The sequence below is a fragment of the Toxorhynchites rutilus genome, chromosome 2 (genome assembly GCF_029784135.1).
Source record: "Toxorhynchites rutilus septentrionalis strain SRP chromosome 2, ASM2978413v1, whole genome shotgun sequence".
Taxonomy (NCBI): domain Eukaryota; kingdom Metazoa; phylum Arthropoda; class Insecta; order Diptera; family Culicidae; genus Toxorhynchites; species Toxorhynchites rutilus.
Window position 1 is genome coordinate 220,618,413 of NC_073745.1, and position 12,374 is coordinate 220,630,786.

A 12,374-nucleotide genomic window follows, 5' to 3' on the forward strand; every position below is an offset into this window, starting at 1 on the left:
TTGACAGCCGGGCATTACCATAAGCTTCTTTTTCTGGCGTAGCCGCTCTTTGCAGAGAAACACTACGGCTGATTTGAAAACAAAGCACATGGCGTGCAGCTCGAGACCCTTCTTGATCTTGCCCAGGAAGTCGGAGATGTTCAACCACTCGACACCTCCGTAGTACAGCAAATCACCTACATCGTTGGGGCGAAATGATGCAAAGAGAAGTTACTTGAAATTCACGCATTCGCACACTACGGTAAACTACGGGAAATCCTACCAGGACTGAGATCGATCGGCTGCTTGCAGGACTTCTGATGCTGACGGAAGAGATGATCGAAAATCGCACCGTACTCTTCGTGGATTCGTTGCATTTCGTTGATGTGCTCGGCGACCTTCTCCATGCCTTTGAGTGCCTCGACCAGATGCAGATGTTCGGCTGCATTCGGATCGGTCAAATTTCGCAGCTGTTGTAGCAGCAACGGGTACTTCAGGATGCGTTGAATTGGCTTAATGAGGAATGATTCTAAGGTACTGCTGTGCTGTTGCTTCGGATTGCGGGCGGCCAGAAACTCTTGAAGTGCTTGGTTGCCTTCGTCTGTGTCGAGAAAGGGAGTGCTTAGTATTGAGGTGAGCTACATGTAAAACTCTTACTTGGATGCAGGACTTTCTGTGCCTTGCTGTGACTTGCGCAGAATGAGGAATACAGCTTGAAGTGGTTCACGTAATACAAGAAGGCCGAACCGATTGCGAAAAGTACGTTCTGAAAATGATTGAATACAGTTATCGATCATCAGAGTGAATGTTTCACATGCAAAAATGTTACCTTAAATTGACTTGGATGCTCCAGTTGGTGGAACTCCGGTTCAAGATCAAGCGCTTCTTCCAAATTATTCAGGAACTGCCGTTGGAATGTGACGATCTCCTGGATGTTACCGAACAAGGCCGTGATTTCAGCATTGGAGAGGAATGTTTCACGCTTCAGTGGTTCCAAATAGTATTCGAGCAAATTGTTCAGATGCTGCTGACCATAAGAGGGGCATAAATTACCTATTCGATATCGTGCTTGTCATCTTACTAACCTTCACGTAAGTCTTTTCCGTTTCAACCAACTCGAGGATTACCTTCCGTAGCTTTTCGGCATCGGTTAGCTGACGTGACGGAGTCAGCATAGCATTCGACACCGATGAAGCTACTGAACCGGTAGGACTCGATTTCCTAGTCTCCTGCGGTGATCGACAGAAACCGGTGACCTGTTCGGCTGATTTGAGTAAATTCTCGATCTCGAAGCTACTGGTGCGCGATGACTGTTTCGAGCGGTCCATATCATGGGCGTGGGCCGACGGTGCTGGCGAACTTTCGACTTCCGGCGAGTAAACTTCCTTACCTGAAATACACGAACGTCCTTCATTTGCAGAAGAACATTAGCGGTGGGGTGATAGAAGTGTGAGGTCATTTGGATTTCGATTTTGAAACATCCAGATTTTCTGGTTGAATTCTAGAACATTGATTATCTAGGCTAATCACACCAAGAGGGGAGAGTTGAGTGCACAGATAAACTTTGATATGGAGTGGATAAACTTACGCCAGCCAGGTGCCGGAACGATCAAACCGGAAATCATCTCTTCGCTGATGACCGGTGGATCAGAAGGTGGTGGTGGACAAACCAGTGATTCTATGATGTCATCTGTTGAGCGCAGGATTCCAACAAGATCTGGCGGTTCGGTGCGTGATGACCTGTGTGGGAATTGAGATGAGGTTACATGGAATGCGTTTCCACCGTAGTGAAAGACAACTGACCGCATCATCATGCATAAGGCCTGTTCTTCCTGAAGCACACTTTCCAAGTACATCATATCCAGGTCGGAAACAATCGCACCGTTTATCACGATTATTTCGTCGCCCTTGATGACTCCTGTAGGACGGATAAATTCTGTAACGTACTCATTACGATTGTCAGGTTCGAAACCTACCATTTTGCATAGCCAAGCTCTTGTCTTCGACGCGGCTTACATAGCAACAAAGTTCGTCCTGTCGGTCCGCATTCTCAATCAGCTCCGCCTCGACTGAGAAACCCCACATTTGCTCCAGTGTAGCTCGTTGTAGTTCTACTTGATACAAAATTTTAGCGCAAACTTCGACCATCTCGTGAGTGTGTAGCTGTTGGGAGACTCATTAAAGTTTAATGTTTCGGGAATGTACTCAATATTTGACTTACATATGTTTCGATTAGATCATTTCGATGAGGAACAAAGTAGTTGTGATCTTCCATCTCGCGACGTTTCTTGACCCGCACAAAGTGTTCCATCGCGTTGAGATTCTTCCGTTGGCAGGCGCTAGCGAGGAATTCCTCCACGGACATACCGTCTCGTAGGTACACCGTGGCGTAGGTATTCTCTGGCAAGGCCACCTTGTAAGATTTCTCCACCTCGTCGCGGGTGTTCATCTGCATCGATCGACGGCTGGAGCCACTGTTGGAACGGGACAATATTGGCGGACGCCGCTTGGTCGCACCACGTCCTGCCAACAAATTATTGAGCAGCGAGGGAGAACGAGCACAAATGAATGCGTGGAACGAGGATACCGTGAAGACACCCAGTTTGTTCAGGGTGTTCTTGGTTGGGCGCGATACGTGGGTTAGAAGAGACTGCAGAGTAAAAGTAAGACAATGAACGCATGTGAGATTGTTAGTCTTATCACGAGCTCACCTTTGGATTGGGCAATTCTCCATTCTGCAGCGAAGCCATATAACACCGTAGACGGAACTGTTCGCAATGCAGACGTTCGAGATTCTCTTCCCACTGCAAAATTTGTTGCTGAATCTGATGGCGAGTGTCGGAATCCGTGACTACGCTCTGTTGCAGATCGGCCATGTGTTTCAGTTTGTGGTCCTGGTTACATAGGGATATGTTTTGGGTATGTTCAGGGAGAATACAGATAAAAATGGTACTCACCGATTCTATTGCTTTTTCTAAACGGAATATCTCCTCTTGTAATAAGTGTAGTGTACCAGTCTTACCACGATGTCTTGCAAACGCTGCAGCACAGGCACTATGTATACTGTTGACCCAGTTCTCCAGCTCGACCTGGCAGGGCGCCTGGAAGAGGTACGCATCGCCGAAAGCCGTGCTCAGACAGAAGATGTAGTCCCGCTTCGGGTGCTCCGGAATCGGCTGCATGATCGCGCCATCGACGATGATCAGATGCTTGGGAGCGGCTTCCACTGAGCGGCCTTCACGCGAGTCACACGGGTAGAACAACAAGGTGGTACCTTTCAGACAGACCCAGTAGCCCTTCCAGCCACGCTTGCGGGCCAGCTCGATTTGGTGCTTTTTGCGCAGTAGCCATTTTTTGACCGACAGGAACCTGAGGAAGAACGAATGATAGCGGAGCATATCACTATAAAATTTGGCCTAAAAACAAGTCGTTCTCAGTACATAAAATTAAACACAAAATATTGTGACTGCATTCAAACTATATCTTAGCAGATAGAGGATTCAACTAAGGAGTTTGTTCCATCTGGCCAAATGGCTACCGCAGAATATTATCTTAGAGTTTCGAAGTATTTGATAATCAGAATGCGCCAAATTCGACCCGAACATAACAACCGATAATGTTGAGTTTTTCTACTCGATAATGCGCCACGTCACAAGTAGCTGCTCGTGTGTCAATTTTGGCTCGGGTTCCCGTTTGTGAACTAAGTAATCGGTCCATTGAATCGATGCCCTGTGTCTTTTCTCTTTTCCCAACAATACGGGTAAAATTAAAAATACATTGCCAGAGGGGTATTACATTACATTATATTCTATCGAAGCGTTGAATGCCGTTTCTCAGAATGAGCTAGAGCATGAATTTGAAGGAATCGCTAACGGAGATTATTTTGAAATTTAGAATATTGATATCGATTTCAACAAATATTGAAATAACTTTTTTCCAATATAATTTTAACTTATCTCCCCGGATCTCAATTGATACATTGTGTATATCAACAACATATGCTAGGCGGAACGTTTGTTGCTTCATAATATTCCTGGTAATTTATGCAAGACCAACTATTTATTGGGATTTGAATAATTTCTTACTGTCTGGCACCTATCGCTGAGTGGTTAATGTCACATCGTTATGGACGAATTTCGCGCCAATTCGTCTCTGGGATTGGCATGACCCTCTCAGAACTTAGTGAAACTTTCTGGGCGTGAAGACCTTACCTAATTAGGGAACTTGGCATACTTAGTGTTTCGAAAATAACATATGGAAAGGGCCAAATATTTTTGACCATTTTTTATGATTTTTTGACGTAGGACTACGTCTAACCGGAAGATATAGGGGGTGAAATGGAAATCTAGGCACTGAACAAGTAGGAAAAAATGCAAGATTTGGAACGCTTATAACTCGTGCATTTCTCAATAGATCGCAAAGGTTTTTGCATCAATTGATAGGAAATATATCTACGCATCTATCATAATGAATAACATATCATTTTTCTTGAGATAAATAATTGAATAATTGTGAAATATCAAGCATTGTCAAAATGCACTATGTGCCCATTTTTGATTGGTCCATTTTGTGCTCCTCAAATCGTACCGACCAAAACGGGCAATCAGAGCAGCAGCGAAATAGAATGAAGCACGATTGGAAAGGAAAAAGAAAAAAATGAACGAAACATTGGTCGCAGTCTCACACATGCGTAATTCTCGAGCCAGCCAGTCAGCTTAAAAATCCCCGCTCCGCTGCCGTAACGATCATTCTCATTCAAACCGTACACCACATCGGTTCGCATCACAACACATCAACAAACCAACCCAAGCAGCCATGGCTGGACATGGTAAAGGAGGAAAAGTGAAGGGAAAGGCAAAATCCCGCTCGAACCGTGTTGATCTGGAGTTCCCCGCAAGGGTAGCTAGGCCGAGCGCGTTAGTACCAGTGCACCAGTCCACCTAGCCGGCGTTATATAGTTTCGGCCGCCGAAGTGATCGAGTTGGCTGGTAAAGCTGCTCGCGACGATAAGAAAACCCTCATTCAGAACAGAACACATCAAGACAACAACAGGCAGTTGCAGCGAGTGGCGAGTGGCAAACGCAATCGCAAAACGGCATCAGGTAGCAGAAGAAAAAAGTTTGTTCTTTATACAAACTGCTTTGGTGGGAAATCCAGAACAAGGCGGCATCGAGGGTGTTCGAAATGTTTTTTTTTCAAAACCACGAGTACTAAGTTTTCTAAATTGGAACCATTCCATAAAACACGGCGCTTATCAGGGCCATTAAACCTTTAAAAAAAGAGTTTACGAAATACAGTTCAATGCTTTCTAAAATAATATCCAAAATAATAATAAAACACAAATTGATTTTTTCATAATTTGTTTGCCAGGATATGATGAGTATGTGAATTTGGCAGTTGTTCTGAGCTTATTGATTTTCACCAATTCTTAAATTGCTTCTAGATTGAAAGTATAGTAATTTACACTTATCTCGACATTTAGCTAATTGGACGGACCTGTAATGCGACATATTTAGTTGGACATTTTTGTAAACATAGAGTTCGGGGTCCAAATTATGACCCCACATTGAAAGTCGACACTGTACCACTGTCATCGCAAATGTTCAATTACAGGTTAAAATTACCTCCAATCCGACACTGAATGATGGTAATGCGACATGCCATTGAATGTAATTTACTGTACAATATGTCACAAGCTGGATGGGAAGAAATTTTCCAACTGTGAAATCTGTGGCGAGTGGCAAACGCAATCGCTAAACAGAAAGGTTTAGTCGAACAAGATGGGGATATCGAGTGATAACAAAACAATAAACTCTTTAGATTGAAGATAATTTTGTGATCCTGAAAAGGACCCTTTTTAGCCTGCATGTGAATCCAACGAGCGAACAAATCGTAATGAATGTATTTTTCTTTCTTTCTTTCTTTCTTTCTTTGTTTTTAAGAGGCTTTAAACTTTGAAGTTCATTCGCCTCTAGCCCAGTGGAGAGCCACAATAAAACCAGCCCAGAGGGGACTGTCGAAAGGGAAACCAAAAAACGCAAAAACACAACGCCAAAGGTTCTTTTCAGAACCACCAACATGTTCATAAAGAGTAAACAGTACACTAATCCATTTTTCAGGTAGATAGGTAGGTATTCAGGTAGGAGAAGAAAATAAAACAATATATTTAAAATATATATTTAAAAAAATATATATATATTTAACAATATTTAACTGTCTCCTTTGTATAGTCCTACGTCACTCCGGTTATGTCCCGACATTACCCACCCGTCTTTTTTACTCAAAAATGGTAAGTCCTACAAAAAAGTGATTTTTGGAAAAATTTTAGGAATATAATCTAATTTTTAGAAAAAAATACTGAAAAAACATTTTTTGAAATCCCGCACTGAAAAAAATCGATTTTAAAAACTAAGAGTCAATTTTCTCAAAATGGTCATCTCAGATTTTGATGAAATGGTAGATAAATATGTGCCCTACAACTCTTCCATACATTGCACTTGTGCATATTTAAGGTAAAATTTTTTTCTAACAAAAATTTTTTCATTATTTCATTGAAATTAAATTCATTTCTTTTTCAGTGCAGAAAGCCAACAACAAAAGTATAATTTTTATAGATTATACTTAACACAGCTGGGAAATTATATCCTCCCAGAACTTGTTTGATTTCTCGTCAGAAAGTTTATCGAAATGCTTTTTCATGTTGTTCAAACAGTCGAAGCTCTGGCTCTTATGAAATTTTTGAACGTGAACTTGAATAGATGTAATCTGAAGGTGCAATATCTGGTGAGTGTTGCGGATGGAGTAGCAAATGCCGGGCGAACTTCACACATTTTTTGTCGAGTTGTAAAAGGAACATGAGGCCTGGTACTGGTCCAAGTTCCACTTCTTGTATTGGCCAACTTTGCAAGTCCTGGATCGTTGCCTTTAATTCGTCCGCTTGCGAGCAGCAATTGTTTGGAATTCATCGACTGTTTGGTTGGTATAAGTTCATAATACAAACATTCTTCCCGATCATACCAAATACAGAGCATGACTTTTCTTTTATTTATTTATTTCGCCTCCGAATTGGTATCGCACAGACCACAGCTAAACCTATATTCTTATGTTTAGGTTAGGATACAGCTTGGATATATGTTCAGCATCCACATTAATTGTGATTAATTGTGACTGGCTTGATTATTCCTTAATACCGAATAAATTCGAATTCAGGCAGCTCGCACACCCTTTTAAAATCGAACCCATGAAAAAATGCGTTCGAAGAAAAGTGCATTCCAGAACGAACTGCAAAGTACATTGAACCACTGTATTGAACTGCTTCAGCATGATCAAGATACCCTAGCTTTATTTTGTATCCTGCGATAACAGGTGGGATAGCAGCCATCAGTCATGATCCCATAGATTAACGTGATATTCGAGATGCATTAAGTGAGAATCACATTCAAACTTCAACGTTATGTTAACGTCATGTTACATCAATTATTCTCTCATACAATTCTTATGGAAACACTCACATATACCAGCAACGGCAAAGTTCGCCGTCGGCAAAATAAGTCGGAGGGAATGTGACGGGACGTTGTATGTAGAGCGCACATTAATCGGTTCCTGCTTATTGGCAGCTGTTGAGCCTATTACAACACGTGCTTTATCATCTCGGCTCAGGAAACACAGCTCTTTCGATCCCACAATCGATATTAGCTTCTCAAGGATATTGGGGCACGTAATTTAGTTTAGGAATAAAAAAGTTGATTGGTCTGGGCCTAAGGGCACGGACGGGATCTTGACATAGGACTATGATTTTGTGTAGTAATTGCATTTGAATTGAGTTTTTTCATTGTTCAAAATCTGTATTTTGACGTAGGACTACGTCTTGCATTAAGGGTGCCAAATCAGAAAACAGGTCACGTTTTTATGAAATAAAGTTAACGTTAATAACTATTTTTGCTGCGAACGGATTTTAACGATTTGCATATCAATCGAATCGGAATTTTTCTAAGATTTGTTTTATATGCTATACATTAGAATCCCATAGTCTGTATATGGTTTAAATTGATGGAAATGGAGGCATTCCTATTTCCTCATACATTTGTTCTGTCCATTTGTGTGCTTTCCCGAACAGAGCTGTCAATAACGGGCAACTTATGCAGCCGCTAGAATAGAAACAACGAAGGGTAAGAAACTTGCATACTAAGTGAGATCGCTAGCGTATAAGTATTGCATCTCCTCTGAGGAAAATTCTCAGAATCTCGAAACAACAAAGGTCGCTTATTCTGCTCGTTTTGTGTTTTATGTGCTGTGAACGCTAGCGAATATTTCACTTCAAGCACATCTGGCATTGCAATTAATACCAACCATCCGAGCCATGGCAAAGTAGGAGAAACAAGCGAACAGTACAAGCTAGCTTTGTTAACGGTTTTGACCGAGAATGGAGAAGCGATTTTTCATAAACGGTCATTCTCGCGATGTTTCATTTTTATCGCTGCAACTATGTGCATCTGTTATACGCATGTTTGATGCTTGTTAAATGGCGATGCACGGAAGATGCCTCTCGTTAAATACTCAGTGCAATGTGTGCATTGATATAAAGACACAAAATGCGACATATCACCAATTAGTGTATTGTTCTCGCAAAGGCAAGAAAGAATACTTTTTTCTCGAAATGATTCTACAAAACCACGCAAGCCATTAAACTTTTTCAGGGTCCTCGGAACTTTTTACTTAATTCCGACTTATTATCAAATAATATCCGAAATGATAAATCAACAAATTCAAAAAAAACGTAGTCCTAAAAATATTGCGTAGTCCTACGTTCTAAGCGGTCGTGTCTCAGATACAACCCCTCGAATTTCCGTTTCCTATATGATCTTGTATCCTTTAAACGAGTGAGATGAGATAACGTGGTAGAATCCGGAACCACATTCTGTCAAAAATGTACATAAAAATACCATTAAAGCCATAACTACCCTTTTCTTCTGTTTATTCAATTATGCGAAAGAAGACAAGGAGTCATCATGTATCATTTTAAAACATAAGTCTAAATAGATAAGATCTACATAAATATAAGCCTAAGTCAAATAAATCCATGACTACAGAAATATATTACAGATAAAGTAGTATTTTCTCCTTCGTTGCCAGGTTATAAAGTCGGTGATGTATATTGAGTATTCTATGGTCATGAGTGCTCTCTTGGGAAGTTCGTGTAGCTACTAGTGAATTGATCTCATTGGGTTCTAAGTTCATTTTATGTATAGGCAAGGGGATGTGCATTCGAGAAAAAATGAATCGGGTTTCTTAGGGAAACATATATGGGGAGCATAATATTAAGATCGCATTGTACGCGTCAACTCCAATTGTGAGCTAACGCCCGAATTTAGGCAAAAAGGTAATTCATTGCGTCGGAGAGAAAAACGAGTGGTTAGTGCAATCGAAAGAAAACATTGTAATCGTCAAATTGTTGACTTTTTTACTATATTCACTGTTCATATTTTATAAATTTGGATAAATTTCCTGTCTAATGGTATATAACACAACATATGTCGTAATGACGGTTTTGAGTAATATGCGTTTGAAAACTCTTAATGAATCGTTACATTATTCGTAGAGTGACCCCCCTATATAGAAACCAAAGACATAGTCCTAGGTCAAAAGGAATTTTGTTACGTAACGTTCACGACTAGCCGCCCTCCTCCCTATGTCACATTGAGAAACGCAACATCGACCATCCATCTGGTTACGCAATCGACGATAAGGTACAGTTTTGAAAAAGTTGTTGCAATATAGTCCGTCTAAATCAGTATTTTCAACCGTTGGGGAATTCCCCCCTAGTGGGGAATTTCATCATTAAAAGGGGGGAATTGTGCAAGGGAATATTGCACATTTACTTCGCTTTGGAGATGACAATGATTTGCAAAAATTGCCACAAAAATAATATTGGATACGCAAAAATTGGCGATCCTCGGCAAACATTTCCACATCTGAAATGTAATATTCAATTGAGAAACTTCTCAATATTTGAGGAACTTTCGTCAGTGAATTGTAATGAAACAGACGACGAAACAGTACAGAAGATCATAAAAAGTAAATTGTGCAGCATTTGTCAAGACTTTTACAAGAAGTTAAACTTGAAACATATTTTCCTTATATCAAAGAACAAATTTGGACATGGTTTGAAATGCCTTCCGGCTGGCAATTACGGAAGTTTCGGATCAATTTCAGAACAAACTCATCGATCTACAAATGGTCGATTCTTATCGTGATATGCGGAATAAACGTTACGACCAGGATTGCCAATAATATTTTAAAAAACTGGAAAATTGGTCTTCAAAAAACTGGATCCTGTAAAATCGTTTTATTTTCAAAAGATCGGCTTTGGCTCATCAAAAATGCTTTCCAATGTTTGGAAAATAGATTTTTTTTTATGTTTCGTGTAATATTTATATGTAGTTCTCAAAAGGCGAAAAAAACCATTAATTAATCATATAATTCGAGCAGATCAAAATAACGTTTCCAACAACTCGAACATTACTGTGAAACAATAATTGAATATCTTTTCATCTAGAATCACTAAAAATGCTTATAGATGAAAGAAAAACGTCGCAAAACTGTTCGATAATGTGATTGATTGAAGTGCATGGGGATACGGTTCCTGGTTATAGACCACTACATCGAACCATACCTCTGTTCTTTTTGACGTAGGATTACGTCTTTCGGGAACATATTGGGATATAAATTGAAAATCGAGAATCGAGCACATCGCGAAAATTGTCCAATTTCAAACGCTTATTGTTCAGTCATTTCATGATGGATTGATGAAATTTTTGCGTAAATCGATTTCGGCACTCTATAACAATTTTTTATATTGAATAAAATAATATATATCATTAAACTAACTATCAAACAATTGAAAAATCTCAACCCCTATCCTAACGGAAATACCCACTGCTGATTGGTCGAACTTGACGACACATGCGGCGGTTCCCTAACAAAGACATCAAAACCAAGCTGCCTGATGGAAATCGGCATTGAAAATACATCGGTAATCGGTAATGAATTAGAGAGACTTTAAACTCTGAGAGTTCATTCGTCTCTGAAAATACATGAAAGTCGGGGACATTTTTATATTGCAAGTAAGAAGAGTGATACGAATAATTCTAGCAAATAAAATTTAAGTTTGGAACTTTAATGTTGGTTGCTTCGTGAAACTCCATATCAATGTCCGATCGTGTATTTTGAAAAATTTAGCACAATGGTAGGTGTAAAATTGTATACTATAGCCGTTGTGTTAACCCTTTCCCGTACAACATAGAGTCTCATTACATATGGTACATATAGTATTAGGTATTGTGAGTCCAATCAAAATTCGCATTGGGTTGAATAAACAATCAGAAAGTAAAAATTATAAAAGAAAATTACCTTTCCCATTTCAAATATATTTTCGCTATATTAAAGTAACATGTTTTACTGATAAGAAAAATTGATAATTGTGTTCGGTATTAATAATTATCTTATATTAAATTGGTGAATTTTTTTTCTTTATTTCATCAATACATATCACAAGAGGCTTCTCGTCTAGGATTATAGAGGGCGGTTCTCATATCTCGTTCCACTTCGGTATCCTTTATCTGATACGCACCATCTAACGACTCTTTATCATCCTTCTGTCATCATCACCCGTTAAACACTGGTGGAATGAACAAATACCCAACAACCAAACAAAACGGCCCTTTTCAGGTCCACCTAATCATTATAAAAGAGTTTAACGATGTAATTATCCAAAATCAACAGATAACCTAACGGAATCCTACGTCAATTATGCGGTCGTGTCTCGGACACAACCCTCCTGTGACTTTTTCTTCTAAGGCGACATTTTGACATTTCTGTAGTGTTTCTTTGGACCATTTTCGTTGCTAGCTTTTCGCTCTCACGAAAAACGTAGAAAAAAATCAATACATTCATGCACGGAACCTAACCCTACCCTTCGTTTGAAGTTTTTGCGTGGTTTGTTTTAGCTCCCATCCGTTAACATTTGAATAAGAACATATGGAAATTGCAACGAATGGGAGCAGAAACAAAATACTTAAAACTGTCAAACCGACGCCTTCGTGTACTGATTTATGCAGTGATCTATGTGTAAAAATACTGGAATAAGTTTTGATTAGGTCCCACAATATTATTCCGTCACTAAAATTAGCATATCCAATATCAAAACAGCACTGCTCAAGTATTACTTTGATATTGAAATTATCAAATTTTGGTATTGAAAAACTATTTCTATTCATCTTTTTGGTTTTATTCTTTGGTATTTTACTTTTTGTATCAGATTTGCTCAAACAAAATTTTGGTATCAAGATCAAAAGGAGGTATCCTCAAGTATATCCTAGGAAGGAAGTATAGGAAGT

General features: G+C 39.6%; 1 protein-coding gene across 3 annotated transcripts in view; it reads right to left on the bottom strand.

The window, feature by feature from the left end:
• LOC129769558 (protein still life, isoform SIF type 1) overlaps positions 1–12,374 on the bottom strand; it is a 371,458-nt gene that overhangs the window by 50,932 nt on the left and 308,152 nt on the right. For 2 of the 3 annotated variants that reach the window (XM_055771901.1, XM_055771904.1), the window contains 11 exons: positions 2,937–3,348; positions 2,691–2,873; positions 2,201–2,629; positions 1,956–2,142; positions 1,783–1,897; positions 1,568–1,719; positions 1,065–1,369; positions 809–1,003; positions 637–745; positions 263–580; positions 19–176 (listed from right to left, as the gene is read on the bottom strand). In XM_055771901.1, coding sequence (XP_055627876.1) covers positions 19–176; positions 263–580; positions 637–745; positions 809–1,003; positions 1,065–1,369; positions 1,568–1,719; positions 1,783–1,897; positions 1,956–2,142; positions 2,201–2,629; positions 2,691–2,873; positions 2,937–3,348 — 2,563 coding nt within the window. Of the gene's footprint in view, positions 1–18; positions 177–262; positions 581–636; positions 746–808; positions 1,004–1,064; positions 1,388–1,567; positions 1,720–1,782; positions 1,898–1,955; positions 2,143–2,200; positions 2,630–2,690; positions 2,874–2,936; positions 3,349–12,374 lie in introns of all 3 variants that reach the window. The other variant, XM_055771902.1, reaches the window with a different exon arrangement.